The 19,816-nt window shown below is 40.1% G+C and overlaps 1 protein-coding gene across 1 annotated transcript in view; it reads right to left on the bottom strand.

The window, feature by feature from the left end:
• Positions 1 to 19,816, bottom strand: part of LOC140931257 (uncharacterized) — a 73,422-nt gene that overhangs the window by 17,527 nt on the left and 36,079 nt on the right. The window contains exons 35-52 of the mRNA XM_073381026.1: positions 19,194 to 19,247; positions 17,873 to 17,926; positions 15,588 to 15,641; positions 14,030 to 14,083; positions 13,170 to 13,223; positions 12,718 to 12,771; positions 11,806 to 11,859; positions 9,926 to 9,979; positions 9,748 to 9,801; positions 8,819 to 8,872; positions 7,983 to 8,036; positions 6,661 to 6,714; positions 5,797 to 5,850; positions 5,339 to 5,392; positions 3,878 to 3,931; positions 2,471 to 2,524; positions 1,504 to 1,557; positions 102 to 155 (exon numbers count right to left, since the gene is read on the bottom strand). Coding sequence (XP_073237127.1) covers positions 102 to 155; positions 1,504 to 1,557; positions 2,471 to 2,524; positions 3,878 to 3,931; positions 5,339 to 5,392; positions 5,797 to 5,850; positions 6,661 to 6,714; positions 7,983 to 8,036; positions 8,819 to 8,872; positions 9,748 to 9,801; positions 9,926 to 9,979; positions 11,806 to 11,859; positions 12,718 to 12,771; positions 13,170 to 13,223; positions 14,030 to 14,083; positions 15,588 to 15,641; positions 17,873 to 17,926; positions 19,194 to 19,247 — 972 coding nt within the window. The remainder of the gene's footprint in view (positions 1 to 101; positions 156 to 1,503; positions 1,558 to 2,470; positions 2,525 to 3,877; positions 3,932 to 5,338; positions 5,393 to 5,796; positions 5,851 to 6,660; positions 6,715 to 7,982; positions 8,037 to 8,818; positions 8,873 to 9,747; positions 9,802 to 9,925; positions 9,980 to 11,805; positions 11,860 to 12,717; positions 12,772 to 13,169; positions 13,224 to 14,029; positions 14,084 to 15,587; positions 15,642 to 17,872; positions 17,927 to 19,193; positions 19,248 to 19,816) is intronic.

Below are 19,816 nucleotides of genomic sequence, written 5' to 3'. Positions count from 1 at the left end.
TTTGTTTAAAAAAAGCATTTTTTTTAAAAAAATGTTGGCAACAAAAAAATTTGCCCAATTTCTAGCCCAAAGGAAAAAAAAAAAGAAAAAAAAGCACCAACCGGAAGTCCATCAGCTCCTTTTGCACCAGCAGGCCCACGAGCCCCCGGATACCCCTGTAATATAATTTCATATCCAACAACCTTTTAGTAAACAGCACGCGAAATTATTTTTATTTCGTGTACAAATCTTTCACTCAAGCGCGCTGCGTTTACACAATGAATAAGAAAAACATCGCATGCCTGAAATAAATTTTAAACAAACTCCTTGGGCAATTTTTATCAAGAGGTAGCCCCTGAGAATGGCCAACTAACTACTTCCATTAATGCCAAAAGAAAATTCAGCATAGACCAGTGGGAACCGTAGATAATAGATTGCATTCGAGGTTTTGGTATCTATTAAGTGGATGACCACTGAAAAGTCACAGAGTTAATTCGATGATATTCCCAATAGAAAACCTTCACTTTGCTGATATCTTCAACTTAAAGCCAGCAGATAAGTACTCGCTTGGAAAAGGCTCCGTGATCCTATATCGCAAAGGTGTGCCAAATCTTTTGGCAAAGAAAAAAGAGTCGAAATTGCTGCATGTAGATTGTTTTTCGTAGCTTAGCACGTGATCGTTTTTTCCCGTAATTCCAGATAAAGGCGAAAAGGTAACAAAAGTCAGGAACGACGAAAAAGATCAGCACTTGGTAGAACAGGACACCCAAGATTACAGGTATTGTGTTTAACGCAACCATACAGGCTCACACAAAAGACTTCTATTTAGAGATCGAAATTTAGGCTCGATTAGAAAGAGAAGGAAAAGTTTGTCGTCGCTTGTTTACATAAAACGTGAAACTAGGCATTTTCACGTCGCAGTAACGGCAAAAAAATGTACAAAAAAGCGTGATGCACGTGCAAACTTGTTGTTTTGCTCAATAAACCTATTGCTTTATTGACGTTCTCGTTGCCGTCGCCGTCGTCGTTGCTAAAACTCCCTACTGACATTAATTTCGAGAACGGAGAGTTTTTGAGCGTGTGCACTAGTACCAAATCTAAGTCGGATGTCTTTTTCCGACATTTCTTAGTTTTTGCACGCGAGTATTTCAGAATTACTTAAACCTGCTGCAGATGAAACTTTCATTTAGTTTGATGGATAGTCTTTGCGTGTTTCCAAGGTGTGCTCTATTGGTTTAATTTAACGACGAAAGTAGCCGGGGACCATGCTCTGAGTAGCCGGGGGAAGTCCCCTGCCCCCAGCCCTTAGTGACAACCCTGACAGGACACCCGAGATTACAGGTATTGTGTTCAATGCAACCATGCACGCTCACACAAAAGAATTTTGATTTAAAGATCTAAATTTAGGCTCGATTTCCGCCTTTCTCTCGATCCTCCTCGAGAAAAGACTGTTCATAAGAGGAGTGCGGGCTCATTTCTCGAACAGCGGCTGGTAACCACTAAAAGTTCCTTGATAAAACTTACAGAACGTCCTTGCTCGCCATTTTGTCCAAGATTTCCGGCAGCTCCTCGGGTACCCTAAATGAGACAATTACCAAGAACAGTTTAGCAGCCCGTTGATCGAATTGCCGTATTTCATTGAATAAGCGACGCGGCGCTTATTGAATTTCCCACGCCTTAAATGCGGCGCTTATTTGAAAGTTGGACGCGACAAAGAATTGTTTTAACTCCGGTATTATTATTCTTCCGAATTAAAGTAATAGAATTAACGTATTTTGACTTTGATTATATCGGATCCGCCCTTATTCGGGAGCCGTCCTTATTTCTCCCAAATGCAGCGCTTATTCGGGACGGCGCGGATTCCAGTAAATACGGTACGCGTAAGCAATCACATCACAAGGGGGTGGTTGGATGCTTATGGCATACAGAATTTTTCACTCTAGCTAGTTCTTAGGTGGAAACCGCCGATTTGGTTGGCAAATCCTGGCAATAACGCCAGAAGCCTCCAAGCAAGAGGAACAGGTGCTGATTTGAGCAGTCGTGGGTGTAACGGAGGAGAAAACAAGGAGATAAACTGAAAGAATTCTCACGTCTTCTATCCCAAGAAGCACCTAGGACAATTTTGGAGTAGAATTGCATCAAAGTACCACAGAGCAAAACATAGTGGGTCTGACAATTTGTTGAAATTTTAACTTTAAACGTTAAGATTTTATGGCAGTTTGAGAGAAAGTTGTTATAATGGTGGAAAGCCGCTAGGGTGCAAGCAAATCTCATACATCATCATAATTTGATAAAAACGGCAATTCAACTTTCTTTAAATCTACGCACAAGGTGTCAGTCGGTATGGGGCCCCTAAAATCTACGCATTAAGTGTCAGTTAGTCTGAGGAAAGGTCACACATGTTGCAAATGGCCAATTGTCAAAACAAGGGACAATGAAACTTTGTGATTTTTTTAAAATAAACATAGAAAATCCATCAAAACAAACAAACCGGTTCTCCGGTGTCTCCAGTTTCTCCTCGTCTTCCAGGAAGACCAGGCAAACCCTAGAACCAAAATTAGTGTATGTGAAAATCAAGTCCTGGTGATCCTGTGCGTTTAACGTCTTACACAGGTGTGGCAACAACATGTCATTTATTTATATCATTCGTCGCCTTTGCTTGATGAAGAGTAGCAGCGAGCGGTCAAAACGCCGTCATCAATATCAAGTGATTATTGCCAGAGGAACGCTGAAGAAGGCGATCATTTAACCTTCTTAAAAAGCCCTAAGAGTGATCAGCATCAAATTTCTCCTTTCTTCTCTGTAATATCAATGCTTTGTAAAACAGAGTGGTCATGAGAATTACGAACATGATCACACATGATGAATTTACTTGATATTTCATCCACTTCTCCCCACTACTTCTGTAGGAAATGAATAGAGGCGAGAAAAGAGAATTCAGATTTTGATCTTAGGGTCTAAAGGGTTAAAGAGGCTGTGTCACGGCTGGGAAGTTCATTAATTGTTAATAGTACAATTCCACGTCTTTATTCGCTATGAAAATTAACAAATATCTTGTGAATGACAAAATTGCGGTTTTGTCAAACAAATATCCCCCGCCCCTAAAGCATTATTTCAAACGTTACAAACAACAAAAATGAACTTTGAAAACTGAACTGTAATATTAAGAAGTTTTCAAAAACCAAAGTTTCAGTCCGTTTAAATCTTCTTCAAGTTTATGCATCCGTGCATCCTTTTGTATTTGCCGTGTTATCCATACATTCTTTCAACATTTTGAGTGGTTATTGTTATGTTTCACTCAATTCAGTGACAGTTCCCACTGTTTGAATTTTGATAAATTTCGTGACACAGCTCCTTTAAAACAACGGCAAAAAATTAAGAAAGTGAAACACATGAAGGCATAGCAGGGAAAAGTGTAGCTATCTGAACAAGATAAGACTGAGCGGGTTAAGTAGAGTTTGTTAAGTAGATTGGCCACGTACGGGAATTGAGAAACTGGGGTTAGACAATTAAATCACGATGAAGTATCAACACAGGGGAAGCTTTCAAGATCCGTGATCCTTTCAGTATTAATTGTTATCATCAGTTAACCCATTGGCCGCGTACACAGATTAATTGCGGCGAAAAGTTGAAAGACCTAGTTCAGTAACCGGAGCAATTTTGAGCTCTAATTGCATGCAACATCTAAGAAAATATCAGTCAACTAGAACTGCAAAATTGCTTAATTGTAAGAGAATTTCTCCGAATTTATTTTGTATATCGAGCTCAGATTTACTAAAACTTGCTAGACAGAGAGAGAGGTTATTTTGACCGCTCGAAAAGAGAACGATAACCACAAGTTAAGGAGGTAAAACCGCAATAAAAGATTCGCCTTAAGTTAAAAATTGATTGTATTTACTGAGGGTCCTTTGTCTCCTTTATCTCCACGAGTTCCAACACCACCGCGAGCGCCCTGAAAGAAACAAAAAAATAGTCTAATTATATTTCTACCTAATTGTTTAAAAAGATTAAATACACACCCCATAATCCTTGACAATGCTCGAGCCACTAGGGTGTGTGGTGTGACCGATTAAGCGAAAGCTTATAAGCAGTACCATGGTGTCATGGTGTTGTTGAGTATTGAGGACTGAGGTACAGCGTAGAAAATAGGCAGTGAAACCTCTATTAAGCGGACACTTTCGGAACCTTCCTCAACGGTTACTCTGTACAGTGATAAAGTTTTATGTTGTTAAGGAAGCTAAGGAGGCTGTGCTGTAAATATGCAAGACTTTTAGGGCAACTTTGATCGCAGATGACAATTATACGGCCGGATATCGGTCTAATCTACAATTTATTGACAGCTATTGCTAAAATGTATTGATTTATCTTTATTAGACTACACTTCGTATTTCAAGGACGTAATCACCCAATACTGCCGATTGTCAATCCAGTCCGGTGTCCGCTTAATACAGGTTTTTAACAATAGAAATTAGCCAAATACAATGTATTTTAGTGTCAGCGTCCGCTTAATAGAAGTGTCCGCTGAGTAGGGGTTCGTTATAAATGGAAATATAAGACGTTAATTTCGGGACCCGGCTTTGTGTCCGGTTAATAGAGAGTGTCCGCTTAAACGGGGGTCCGCTAGATAGAGGTTTTATTGTATTTACTTTTATAGTCTACGGACGAAATCTATAAATTCAAAAATAAAAAACCACAACAACAACAGCAATAAAAGACACACTGCTTCCCTAAGGGAAATGAGAAGGTCGGCGAGAACTTAGCCTTCCATTTTTCTATTTCTTCCTTCTTATTGTGTACGTTTGTCTTTTCGAAAATTAGTTAAACTGACAGCATATCTTAATAAATCCTACTAAGCGGTCCTTACATAGGGAGCTCTTTAGCCTGCGGAGTTCTCAATTTGGGGAGTCGCGAGAAGTCACGCGAAAGAAGACGAGTGCGAGGGGCGGGAAAGAAAGGAACTTAGGGCCCTTTCTCCCGCCTCTCGCGGCTTCACCGCTCGCGCGCGCGTTCACTCGCAGCTCGCTTCGCACGTCATAAATGGACAGCTTGCTAGCAAGCTAGGATAGGAAATTTGTACGACGCGAAAACATCTTTCAGCGTGAGTGACTGTTTTTAATTTGGTTTTTCAGGTTTTTACAAGATAGCATCAGTGGTTCGGCGTTTCAGGTTTATGTTTTAGCCATCTCTTTGGCACATTTTAAAATATACAGAGCAAATGTACGTGATCAATTCAGATTTCTCGGTAACTGACTACCTGCACCTCCTTAAAGTCAACATTAACGCTTAATTCTCACTTAAGGAAAAGTTATAACTTAAGCGGGGGGGGGGGAGGGGGGAAGGGGGGACGGTATCTACGTACAGGTCGTCCATCTGATCCGGTTATTCCAGGCAATCCATCCCGTCCTGCTAATCCCTGTTAAGAGACCAAAAACGTTTCTGACCATGACATTTTTTTAAAAAAATTGACACCATAAGATTCTGTAAAAATGCAAAAAAAATGATTGTTCTAACGTTATCACGTTAAGAAATATTAATAACGTCCTTCACTGTACAGTAGACAAGGAACACTTTTTGATGGCTGAAGTGTGTATAGAAAATATTTCCATTGAAACGGCTAGTACGAAAAAATCCTTTCATAAGATTTTTTAACTTTAAGAAAATCAGCCACAGAGAAGAAACCTCTGGACTTCTGATTATTTCATTTCTGATTTTACTCTTCTCAGAGGAATGCTTTCTGACAAAAGCTGTGAAGTTACTGGTCTGAAAAATGAGAAAACGTCGAACCACAATAAACCAGGAGAAAGGAATGTAACGTACTGGTCGTCCTGGGGAGCCTGGTGAACCTGGTCTGCCGTTTATTCCACTGGATCCCTAGAAGAGAATGACAGTTGTTGCAAATCCTTGAAAAAATGGTTACAGACAGTCGTTTTTGTTTTGAGTTTGCGCGTTGGTCATGAGAATTTAATCTTTCTAGTAAAAATATAGAGCGAGTGTGAAAAAGGAGAGGGACTGGAGAGAGCTGATAAGCGTTGGTAATTTGAAATTATGACATAAGAGCAAAGACGACATGTTAAACAAATAATTTACAAAGTGAACGGGGTCAGATAACTAAGAGCGATGCAATAGTACACAAGGAGAAACGTAGGTGCATACATTAGTAAAATCCAACTATTATCAAAGCTGCATTCTGATCGGTTGAGCTACTACTAGGCTATATGTTATAGCCCACTAGAAGCAAAAAGGGCCGGTATTTTAGCGGGAAAAAAGGATATAAGTCTAGCTTTAACTAGCTAAAGTTGTTTTATCTCGATATTTTTGACCAACTAGTTGGATTTTACTAAAACAATTATTCCTCTCGCCCTCATGGCCTCTGAGTCAATAGCCCATTCGGCCTTCGGTCTCATGAGCAATTGACTCAGAGCCTAACTCGGGCTCGAGGAATAATTGCTAAATAAACCTTAAATATAAGCAAACGAAAAAAGGAGCCTTGAGCACACTGGCCGGCTTCAAGTGCTGTGAATTTCACAAGGAGTGCCTTATAAAAGGGTCTAAACTAAACTAAACAATGTACCTAATCAGTAAAATATAAAACTGTTCTAGTAAGGCCTAAAACTGCTGTTTAAAAAAGTAAAATAAAAAAATTAAAAGTAACTAAAATAACTAGATTTCCTTGCACCCTACCTTAACCCCTGGAATACCAGGCTGACCCGACTGTCCAAGAGATCCAGGTGGTCCCTTAATAAAAGGAAAAAAAAAACAAACAAGAAAGAATGCTGGACGCTAGGGGCAGTAACTTTACATGTAAGCTTGAAGCCACTGTAAGGTGCACTATGGGTCACTGTCAAGAAAAATTGCATCGCGTGACTAGCGTGACCTTCTAGAAGCTTCTTGTGTAAGCGTTTCTAAAGCGAAATATTTTGTTATCTTTCTATAATTAGACTATCTGGAAAGTTCTAGAATTTTATTGTGACAGTATATAAGTAGGCGAGTCCAAGCAAAGTTCTTCAAAGGCCTAAAACCTGTCTTCACGTCAACTGAATTCCAAAAATAATGGTCCAATTTGTTTTTTTGAGACTATAAAATAATTCAGGCATTGAAACCGTTTCCTGTTGTCTATAGTTACGGACGGCAAGGATGGAAATGGATTGAAACGTGAAAATGCTGGGCGAACCTTTGCGAGATTAAATGCTATGCCTGCAAAAATCACCAAAAATGATGATTTTTATGGTCAGTGCTCACGGATGAATAACTCTACAGGAGCATTTTGTGTGTGAGTAAACGTACTGAGTTTTGACTTAAGCACAGAATTGACCTAAAACAGCAAACTCCTCGTGATAGAACGGTTTTCATTTGAGTGTGGAAAAGTAATTGGTTTTGCACTTTCTACACGATGCGATTGGCTTAAAAGATTCGCGCCACCTTTTCATCCAATCAGAAGTAAAACCAAAGCCAATTGTGACGCGCTCGCATGCATTTTCCCGCACTTTGCGTCAGCCACAAGTAATTACTTCGAGTTTTGATTGGTTCAATGTATTGTCTGCGTCCTATGTGATTGGCCAGAGTAATTACTTTGGTTTTGGTTTTACGACACTCAAACGAAAACCACTCTATAGCCTCTTTTAAAAGGGGAACCAAAACACGGGTATGAAATACAAAAGCAAAATACAAAGACTATATGGAATAGCGGGCCGCCACGGTGAAGGACAATCTCGCTAGGGAGTCCAACCCAACCTCACCAGCAGGGAACACAGTGTTCTTACAAGACCGCGGCATTGCAGCATTGCCGCACTTTTTCGGGAAATGCTACACTATAATTAGCCCAAGGTGTCCCAAGGGCGCAAAGAAAGAAAAAAAATACCTATTACAAAACGTACGTAAGCATACGTACACATACGTACATTTCCTCATAATATAAGCCAAAATTTAATTGGTTATAGCGTCTTTAGAAAACACCCATCATTATCTAAGACCCCCGAAATGCGCCCTAACAAGGAGATACTCACCGGAGGGCCCTGGGTTCCAGGCAGGCCAGGTGTGCCTGGAGGTCCTCTGTTACCCTGTCAGATAATATAAAACAAAATTAGTTGACAACCCTGAGAACTTGGAGTTTTAGGCCAGTGGGATAGGGGAAAAAATCGAAAATCCTTCTTTTGGCTAGATTGTGGAAAACTATAACCCAAAGTATAAATGTCCAATTGAATGCGTCTTAATTTTGACGTGGGAAAAAAAACCCAAAAGATACCAAAACAAAAACTACAGTTCAACCTCCTGTAAGCGACCACCCAAAATGCGAAGATTTAGTGGTCGACTATCGGAGGTGGCTGCTTACGAGATTTGAACTACAGCGTGACTTTTCCGATAAGTGGTCTCGACATACCGGTAAATCTTTTACTTTCTGGAAGAGAATTATTTGATTCTTGATAATTCTAACTCAAGGCGGGTGTATTTCTATGTTGTCATTAAAAGTTCTTGGTTTAATTTGAGTTAAAATAGCGTAGTAAGTACACACAGCAAATATAAAGACCAAACTATGCGTCAAATGGGGGTTTCTCACAGGAAGTTCATCAAAACAATGGACAGAAGTAGCTCACTAGAGGAGGTCGTTAAAGAGAGGTTCCAACTTGGTTCAGATTGACTAAAAATTGGAGTTCCAAAACGCAGTCGCATATGAGAGGTACTTTGTACAGGGAGCTAGGTTCGACTGTTTTTAAGTCTTCCACGTCTGTGACTGCTCGGACAGTGTGCCCAATTTTTACCAGTTTTTTTTTCGGTATATTGGCAATTCTAACACACAACTCAGCCTTTATTTTATTTCCTTGACTTTTTTGTTTTTACTTACAACAGATCCCGGAACTCCAGGTGAGCCTTTCTCTCCACCAAGTCCAACAGTTCCCTAAAAATACACATTATTATGAAATTGATGATAACTAAAGAGAAGTTAAATAATTCCCAAAAATGGTATCCACATTACGAAAGAAATAATGAGGCGTGACAATTAATATCTCCTAACCACATAAACAACTCTAACGTTTACAATTGTCCTTTTAGAACAAGAGAATTATTATTTACCCTTTCACCCCAAGAAAACGTTGTGACAGGAATATTATTTTATTACTCTAACTTGTAAATCTGTGGACGAATTCCTGTGTTGATACCATTCAAATGAAACCTCTTGAGCAGAACATTAACATGGTACTATACTATTTATAGTTTGTAGCTCAAATTTTTTACTCTGTGGATAAAATCCCATGGTGTTACCATTCAAATAAAACCTCTTCAGCAGTACTTTCACATGGTACTATTTATTTAGTATGTAGTTCTAACTTTTGAGTCTGTGGATGAAATCCTATGGTGTTGCCATTCAAATAAAACCTCTTCAGCAGTACTTTCACATGGTACTATTTATTTAGTATGTAGTTCTAACTTTTGAGTCTGTGGATAAAATCCCATGGTGTTACCATTCAAATAAAACCTCTTCAGCAGTACTTTCACATGGTACTATTTATTTAGTATGTAGTTCTAACTTTTGAGTCTGTGGATAAAATCCCATGGTGTTACCATTCAAATAAAACCTCTTCAGCAGTACTTTCACATGGTACTATTCATTTAGTATGTAGTTCTAACTTTTGACTCTGTGGATAAAATCCCATGGTGTTACCATTCAAATAAAAGTTCTTCGGCAGTACTTTTGGATAGTACTACTAATTGCTTTGGGTTTTTGTGTGAGTGTGAAGTTTTCCTTTGGTCACTACTATGAAAAATACTCACCAAATCTCCTGCCTCTCCCTTTGTGCCGAAATCACCGACATCTCCCTTACTTCCCTAAAGAGGTTAAAAAAGGAAATCCAGTAAGCGTTTTTGTCAGCCAAATGGTTGAAATCTATGGTAATATCAAGAGGATACAATTCCTCAATGTATAACGAAAATTTGTCCAACTTATCTGTACCTTTTCTCCAGCGTTGCCTTTGGCGCCAGGCGCGCCTTCTCCGCCAGCTGGTCCCTACAACACGAACACAGTACATTAGATGGGCTATGTAAAACTATTTGCCAACTTTTTAAAAGCTAAACCTTTTCTCGCATCAATCGAATTTCAAAATTAATGGCTTAGGCCTAGGTCAAACGTCGAACTTTTCATTAGACGAACCTGCAAACTAAGTGTGTTAAGTTCATGAAAAGTTCGACGTCTGGCTCAGTTAAGTTCGTCTAAATGAGTTTGGATCGTCCAACACGTTCTGTTCGTCTGCTTCAGACATATAGAACGTCTGAAGACGAACGTCGATCTTCACACGCAAATACGGCGAACTAAACTAATAAATTAAAAATTTGTATGATAATGTATATTTTGCCTCGTTTGGGAGAAAAATAATGAATTAAAATTTCTTTTAGGTGTGATTCAGAGTTGATTGGTTCGACACGTCCTAAGTTCGACGTCTGACCCAACAGACGATCTTAACTTAATTTAGGTCGACCCAAATTGGAGTTTGGTTCGTCTCATGAAAATTTTGACGTTTGGACTAGGCCTTAGTTTTGTTAGCTAAGACCATATTTAGGCATTGAAACTGAATCATGTCGTCTGTGGCAACGGATACAAATGGATTAAAACTTGAAAAAAACCCACCAGAAAATTGTTAGGGTTACTCCTCCCTTATACTTACTTCTAAAACTCATTAATAATTCATAAAGGAAATTAATGTTTAATGAGTGCTTGGAAATCAGATTTTCAAAAAAAATTTTCATTCTTGCATCCTTAATTTCTCCTGGTCAAATCATTTTCTTTGAGAAGTAATATCAAGCATTCGACACAGTGTTTCAGCACTAGATGAAACACCTCGAAATTCGTCAAAAATACTTCGCAGCGCGTCTTGTTTTCAACTCTCTTCTCGGTGTTTCATCTGGTGATGAAACACTGCGTGTCATGCTTGATAGAGAGATTTTCGTGTGACCTTGAAATGAAAACGCGCGAACAAAACAGAAACAACAAACGAACGAAAATAGAGCGATTTGATTGGTTTATCGAACGGACACAAACGCGCGTGGCTTTTGGTTGGATAAGCGAACGCTCGAGTGAAAAAAAAACTTCATGCTGGAGAACTTTCTAGAAATCAACCGATACTTCGCTTTGACGTCACACTGGAACACGATTGGCCAATCGAACAATGCCTTTTCCATGTTAGGGTTTTCTTTGGCGGGAAAACGAAGAGGCCATGCCTTTGATCTTTTCATCCATTGGCTGATAAAACAAATAACGAACACTTACCGAGACCATTTTTCAAGGTCATACGAAAATCGCTCTATCTAACTTCATAACTCTACAGGAGCATTTTATGTACGGGGTAAAGGCACTGAGTAATGACTTCAGCACAGAATTGAGAATTGACCCAAAACAGCAATATTCTTGTGTCATAGCCCCTTTGCACCTGACAGTGGTTGACTTCATGATCTTTGCAAAGGTTGCTTCTCCAAGGCAAAGAGCCATTTACCAGAGGGTAAAACGGCTAGAGTAACTGCAGCTATCAAGCAATTCCATATCCTTTACCATGGATCAAGAATCTGCTATTGGTTGCGTATTTCACCAACTACCTCTCCTCCAATATTTGTTTCGAAAAAAAAAAAAAAATTCTGAAGAGTTATCTCTTCGATTGTCGATGGGAGGCTTAATTTTGTATATTTCTGTACACTCTGTTCTCATCCAGGTACTCTCATCCAGCTTCGTTAGGCTTCCTTGTCACATTAACTTAAAATTTAATTAACAACTTTTGTTGAAAATGTTTAATGTTTTCAAGTGTGGATGACTTAATAAGCAAATACATAAGTTTTTATACATACCACAGCTCCAGGAAGACCGGGTGTTCCGTTAGATCCTGGTGCTCCACGATTTCCCTAACGCAAACAAAGCAAATTATAATTCAGTGAAAAGAGTGCATTTCAAATGCAAGTTGCAGTTTCAAGTACAAAAAAGGAAGGTATAGCTGGACCGTGGAAGACCTTCTGGGTACGTACTGTCTAGTAACAGGCCAGGGAAGCATTTTCAGACTGTGCATCCACTTCCGGTAGTTTTAGTTCCGGTTTAAAAATCATGTTGCTACGTTCTTTATTTTAGATGGGAACTACGGCCCAGAGGACCCTTTCTCACAAGTCCCGGAAACTTTTCGGGACCGAAACCAAATATTCAAATCGAAATATAAAGAATATGAGCGCGGGATCTGACTAGCAAACTACTCCATTTTGTTTCATTAACTGATAGTTTTATCATGTTAGATGCAAAACTATTGAAATCTCTATCTTGCATGTAAACCAAAACAGCTTTACGTGCCCGTTAATTATCGGGACTTTATCGAGAAACGAGCCCCAGGTGTGGTAAAAAGTGAGCTAAATGTTGCATGTTCTCTGGCGGTAGCGTAAGCGTTTCCGCTGTTGCACTATCGACACGGACACACACCCGCCCCAATTAGATTTGTCCGCAGACATTTCACGTTTGAGATCATTGCTGGACAGACAGCTTGACCAAACAAAACGCGTAACTTGAACTTAATTGACACTTGTACTGGAAAAAAAAGCAAATAGCCTGCATAGCAAGATTTTCGCTCAAGTTCTTGCGCGAAAGTTGGAGCGGGAACAAAAAAAATTGGAAGGCGTGGATGGGAAGAAAAGTAAAATTTTCTCCCCACTGTCCACCCAGGCTAAGAAGCAAACAAACAGCAAATTGCTTACGACATCGCTAAAAATAAAAACTCTTACTGTATCCCCCCGTTCTCCTCGCTTTCCGGGAGCTCCTGCCGTTCCATCTTGGCCCTGTTTAAGACAAAATGATAATTATATTAAAAAACAAGCACAAGCCTCGAGCATAAACAAGTACACAAGTACAACAGATGACTGTTTACCTGTAGGACACTGAAGGTTCAAAACTCAAGAGCTGCAAATAACAATTGGTCATCGGACAATCGGCTATGATGTCTAGGCAAAGTTCAAGAGGGTATATCACGGTTCCTTTATTTGCCAAGGAACTTGACAAAAGCGAAACATTCAATAGTAAAAAAGAAGAGACGGGTGCATTTGCAAGTTACTGTCGTTACAGTGAAGTCCACTTTTGTCAAGAGTCTTCCTTGTAGTAGCCTTTTTACGGCTAAAATGACTGTGCCTGACTACAAACTCATGTAACTGGTAGTTTTCTAGATAGTGTGAGTTTTTACCTTGGATCCTTGTAAACCTGGATTTCCAGCAGGGCCAGGCGCACCGTCATTACCCTGCAACAAATCCACATGTTTGTTAGAGAAAAACCTCAATAATGCTACGGAACAATGTGATAACGTTGGCTGATTAAGGTTCATTCTGAGATAAAAAAAAAAAAAATTCAAAAACGATTAACTTTCCTCTTCCAGGTCATGCAGATGTATAAAGAAGAAATCCGAGACATTTCGGGGCCGTAGCAAGAAAAGGAGGAGGTAAGCTTGTTAAGAACGTAGAGATATTTTGAATGAGTAATGAAACAATTACTCAATTCGGCTTTTCAAGAATTATGCTGATCTCAGACGCTGTTATCCACTTCGGCCGAACACTCTCCTCGATCTGCATAATTCTTCACATCATACTCAGTCTCATTCAATAATTATAAACCGTAAACTGTCCATCCACGATGACGTTGAATAAATGGACTCAAAACGATAAGAGATCGTGACCCGTTACTTTGTCCCGAAGTCAGCTGCGAAAATAAATTGCAAATAGGCAAATAAAGAATAACGGTAAATTTTAAGCTCGGTGAAGAAATGAGAAATGATGTGACCAACATGTCATGAGCACGGGACAAAGAAAACATCTGAGTCCCTGACACCTTCCGTCAGTGGTTAGGGCATCTGACTGGTGTGACACCAGTCACATGCCCTAACCAATGAGCTACGAAGGACTCGTAGCGAGCTGGGCCATATACAAGGTTCATGTATGACATGCGTCCTGCGTACTGCTAGGATCAGCAATGTCGAAATCGTCGTGTTTGTGGTAAATAAAGAAATAGGCAGTTGGTGGAAACTTATCATTAAAAGTGCACTGTACTCACAGGGGCGCCGTCTTTTCCAGTATCTCCAGGCAGACCTAGGTTACCTTTTGATCCCTGAAAACAATAACAAAGTGAGTGCAAGTCTTTTCTAATCACCTTAAAATCGAATTCTATGAGGAAAAAAAAAGATGATAGCAATTGTCTTATTTGTTAATCTCGTTTCCTTTTCTCGTCTCGGGTGAGGCGAAGATGAAAGAGAGCTCGTATACACCAGCACCAGTGATCGGTGAGAGGGTGAAAAACTTCATAGTTCTGGGCATTTCAAATATTTTTGCAGTGTTTTCTGCGTGTAGTTTTTTAGGTTTCTTGTCCTACTTTGTTAATATTGTTTGGCATGGAGGAGCAAGCAGAATTTGTAAGCTCAAACAATTTTGCTGTTACACTTTGGTTAGATATTTGTTTCCTTCTGTTGTTCTTTTTCTTTCTTTTCCATCGATAACCTCATTCTCGAGCTTATTACTTAGTTAACTTAACTTACTTGGTATTAGTCAGTGTAATTTTACGCAATGACAGTATTTTTAGTGCTTTAGTGATTTTTTTAAGGGAGAATGACATGACAAAATAATTAGGGGTTGCGATATTCATTGGTCATATTTTCTGCAAAGAGACCAACTAAAACTTTAGAGTTTAAGCTCGCCATTTGGGCCAATAAAAGCTTTATATACGACCGCCGTTAAACGTATGAAATGACGGCCTTACTTCTACGTTTGCAATGATACACAATCTTTGCCCATGGAGTAACGAGAAGCCACCACTGGTTTTCCCACGAAATGACGTCTGAGAGACACCGGGTGTTCACTAGGCATCGAAGATCGGAGAATTATCCGTTTACTTCGAAGAATTCTCCATCTAATATTCGGTAGCCTATGACTACTTTTTATTCAACCGTGCAGCCTTTTTCAAAATATTCTCCTGTAACGGTCTACCGTTCTCCTGCTACTAGAATTCTTAATGAAGACCATGCTGAAAACGAGTGAGGAAATTCCATACTGATGACGCGACACCACCCAGATCTGGGTAGTGCTGATTGGTTGAAAGTTGAAAAACATCTATCAGGCTAGTCACTGAAATACAGCGAAACCTCGAAATAACGAACCCCTATATAATGAGGCCCTCGGTATAACGAACGGTGTTTTTCGCCTCAGCAATAGTAAAATCATCTGAAATAGAACCTCGATCAATATAACGAAACCTCGTTATAGCCGCAACAGATTTTGACAGTCCCTCAGCATTTCGTTAACTCTTTAAGTCCCAATAGCGACTAACGTCAATTTTCTCCTAACGATATCCATACAATGTCAAGAGATTAGTTTATGAGAATTAATAAAATGATCACCTAAGGGAAAATGCCTTTATCTTTTATCAAATTCTCTCAACTCATTCATGAAGGAAATGTATGGAGATCAGTTTGGAGAATTTGTAGGTGGTTATTGGGGCTTAAAGGGTTATATCGAGGCTCCACAGTACTAAATATAGGTCATGTGTATGCACTGCAGATGCCTTCACTCACTTGAAAAAAGAAGTTGAAAGAAATCCAATAAAAGGCAAATGTACTTACAGCGTCCCCCTTTCGACCAGAATATCCAGGCAAACCAGGCATTCCAGGTAATCCCTGTAAGAAAAGATAATAAGAATGACCTTTTAATCGATACCTCAATAGACTGCGAGACAGTAACTTATCATAATAACTACAAATTTGCCGAGCTTCACAGAAAAAATGTTCTTCATAAAATGGACCTCATAATGTAAGCGCAGAGATAATTCTAAAAAAGAATTTGAACACAACAAACTACACGATGTTCACACAATAGCGGATAGCTTGTGCGCCGGCACGAAAACCGTACCGGGTCGGGCTTCTGCTCACACATAAGAACGATGATTTCGGTGCGATTTCTGTAACGAAGCGAAGCTGCCCCGCGTTATCTCTAAACTGGAGAGTGAAATATGGGATAAGTGTTCACACTATACCGGATAGATTTTGCGCAGACACAAAAACCATACAGGATAGGGCTTCTGCTTACACATAAAAACGGTGTTTTCGGCGCGATTTCTGTAACGAAGCGAAGCTGCCCCGCGTTATCTCTAAACTGGAGAGTGAAATATGGGATAAGTGTTCACACTATACCGGATAGATTTTGCGCAGACACAAAAACCATACAGGATAGGGCTTCTGTTCACACATAACAACGGTGATTTCGGCGCGATTTCTGTAACGAAGCGAAGCTGCCCCGCGTTATCTCTAAACTGGAGAGTGAAATATGGGATAAGTGTTCACACTATACCGGATAGATTTTGCGCAGACACAAAAACCATACAGGATAGGGCTTCTGCTTACACATAACAACGGTGTTTTCGGCGCGATTTCTGGCCCGCGTTATCTCTAAACTGGAGAGTGAAATATGGGATAAGTGTTCACACTATACCGGATAGATTTTGCGCAGACACAAAAACCATACAGGATAGGGCTTCTGCTTACACATAAGAACGGTGTTTTCGGCGCGATTTCTGTAACGAAGCGAAGCTGCCCCGCGTTATCTCTAAACTGGAGAGTGAAATATGGGATAAGTGTTCACACTATACCGGATAGATTTTGCGCAGACACAAAAACCATACAGGATAGGGCTTCTGTTCACACATAACAACGGTGATTTCGGCGCGATTTCTGTAACGAAGCGAAGCTGCCCCGCGTTATCTCTAAACTGGAGAGTGAAATATGGGATAAGTGTTCACACTATACAGGATAGATTTTGCGCAGACACAAAAACCATACAGGATAGGGCTTCTGCTTACACATAACAACGGTGATTTCGGCGCGATTTCTGGCCCGCGTTATCTCTAAACTGGAGAGTGAAATATGGGATAAGTGTTCACACTATACCGGATAGATTTTGCGCAGACACAAAAACCATACAGGATAGGGCTTCTGCTTACACATAACAACGGTGATTTCGGCGCGATTTCTGGCCCGCGTTATCTCTAAACTGGAGAGTCACATATGGCATACGTGTTCACACTATGTCGGATAGCTTGTGCGCAGACACAAAAACCATACAGGATAGGGCTTCTGTTCACACATAACAACGGTAATTTCGGCGCGATTTCTGTAACGGAGCGAAGCTGCCCCGCGTTATCTCTAAACTGGAGAGTCAAATATGGCATACGTGTTCACACTATGCCGGATAGCTTGTGCGCAGACACAAAAACCATACAGGATAGGGCTTCTGTTCACACATAAGAACGGTGTTTTCGGCACGATTTCTGTAACGAAGCGAAGCTGCGCCCGCGCTGATCTACAAAAGAGTCACATATCGGATAGGTGTTCACATTATACCGGATAGATTTACGTGTATCCGGTATAGTGTCAATGTGAGCATAGCCTTAACGATTTTAAAGGTGTACTAAAACTGAAACTGGTGTTACTTTCTATTATACTGTCCGCGCCATTTGTAAACATAATTTCACTCAAGCGCGGAGCATTTCCAAGAGCGAAAAGACGGTTATTATTTTGGGGGAAATGCAACAATAGTTCCATTAACTTATCATTTTATAAATCCTTGTTGTGAAATTCCACTAAATAAAACAAGAAACGCCTCAGACATTTGACCGCGGTGGAAATGCAAAAGCACTGCCTTAGTCTTACTGGCCTGTTAACGTGTTCAGATAGTGGGGAGCGGAGGAAATAGAAAAACGGGAGAAATGAGGAGGAAGAGAAGAGGCATGGATTGTTCTTACACTCTCTCTCTCTCTCTCTCTCCCTTCCCCCACCCCTCCCTGTTTTTTCGTGCTCTTTTTTTTTTCTGCGCCGTCCCCACTACCTGAACGCCAGGAATAGGCTAGTCTTACCGGTCCTCCCTCGGGCCCGGATTGTCCCATCTGTCCAGGAGCTCCACGGTCTCCCTTTAAAACAGAATAAGCAACATCGTTTTGTTTCAGTCCTATTTGTAGCCTACAAACAAGCTCTCCATTTCGAGTGGCGAGCGAAGCGAGTCGCGAGAGACCTCGCGTGTCGCTCGCGCGACTTCGCACTATATCCCGCGTATGGAGAGCTTGCTCGCAGGCCGCCTGTTTTGTTTACCTTAGCAAACGAAAGGCGTTAAAAAAGGAATGACTGGTTAGAACTGTTGAGTTACTTAATGTTTTGGAATACCTAGGAGAGCTAACACAGAGATCCAGGTATATTTGCTACGGAGAGAAATCATTCTTGTCATTCCATAACAAAACATCCTAGGGAATTGAATCTGGACAGCTATATGCTGGTTCAATTTTGTTCTTGGTTCCAATTTTATGTTCCTTTGTTTAAGAGTCATGCATTATTATGCACTACCATGGCTAAAAAAAGGGAAAATATAATTATAGCCAAGGTTTACACTGAACCACCACATGTACACAATCAAACAAGCGCAATTTTAGAATGACCAGATTGAATGGTTTCCTGAGTCATGTGGCCACCATGGCGACAATGACCTGAGGAAAAATCACTTAATGCAAAACACTTTTAATAGACTATAGAAGAATAAAGCAGAAACAAAAAATGAAAAAGACAAGATAAAAAAATGAAAGAGTCCTCGCGGCAGGATTTTCGTGGAGGGTCACCCAACCAGTTTCTAACCGCGACCGCCAAGGCTGCGAGATGCATATTTTTAGTATATAAATGGCACAAAAGTGGGTCAAACAAACACCGTTACTCCTTGTCATAACAAACGTCATGGGAGAAAGCACTCACTTGCAATAGGGAGCATGGGCAAAGACGACCACGACGACGACGACAGTGCAAACGTCGCTAAAAAATTGAGTTGCGTCCTTTCAAAATTTATCGCGTCTATTTGGACCCGATCAATTTGACAACTGTAGGCGATTTTTCCTGGAGTTGAATTCTTAAGGACTTTATCTATGTTCAAAAAGAGAAAGGAAGATTCGTCGTCGTATGTCAACGTCCTCCATAAAACGTCGCATTAGGAGGTTTCATGTCATAGTCGTGAAGTGGACGTCAGAGAAATGTAACCAAAACCATGAACACCCGTGCAGAGCGGTTGTTTTGTTCAATTTGTCGTTGTCGTGTTGCTTAAGCTCCCTAATATTGAAAACCGAACATTTGTTATTTGATAACAACACATTTCTTTTGTCTGGATTTAAGCAAAGGTAATTAAATTTGACATAGACAGACCGGTAATCCGTCAACACCAGGTATTCCATTTTCGCCTTCTCTTCCCAGAGGTCCCTGTGAAAACATGAGTCAAGGGTTATGAAAATCACAAGGTGAATCTATTTTTATAGGAACGCATCAGTTTATTTGCTCATGACAGGTACAACCTGAGATCAGGCCCAATTTGAGCCGTTCTCATACATTCTCTCTAACGGCTCCCGCTAAAATTGGGCCTGATACAAACTCATTCACGTTTGAGCTCTTTTCGTTTCGCTATGCCCGCGGGTATGTTATTTACAAAGCGAAACGAAAATAGAGCCTGATCTCAGGTTATGACGGGTATTACAATTGTGCCAATACATAAAAAAGGAAAATAAGAACAAACAAACAAACAAAAAAAGTATAGAAGATAATCTCCAAAAATGACGATTTCGACTCAAGTTACAAATTTTCTCAAGACATAGTTCACTAAAAAGTTTTAATATTTGCATTACGATGCCTGATTAAGTGGAAAAGGCAACGAACAAAGAAACGTCTTGTGACGAGAACTGATTGTGTTTTGCATATGAGAAAAGGCAAATTTTTCTTCACAACCTAGTGATTCCAAAATTTTTCCTCAAAGACAAATGAATGCGAGACTGTGA

The sequence above is a fragment of the Porites lutea genome, chromosome 3 (assembly GCF_958299795.1).
Source record: "Porites lutea chromosome 3, jaPorLute2.1, whole genome shotgun sequence".
NCBI classification, from domain to species: domain Eukaryota; kingdom Metazoa; phylum Cnidaria; class Anthozoa; order Scleractinia; family Poritidae; genus Porites; species Porites lutea.
The sequence above is the reverse complement of the archived record's forward strand: the minus strand, read 5'-3'. Positions and strand labels throughout refer to the sequence as shown.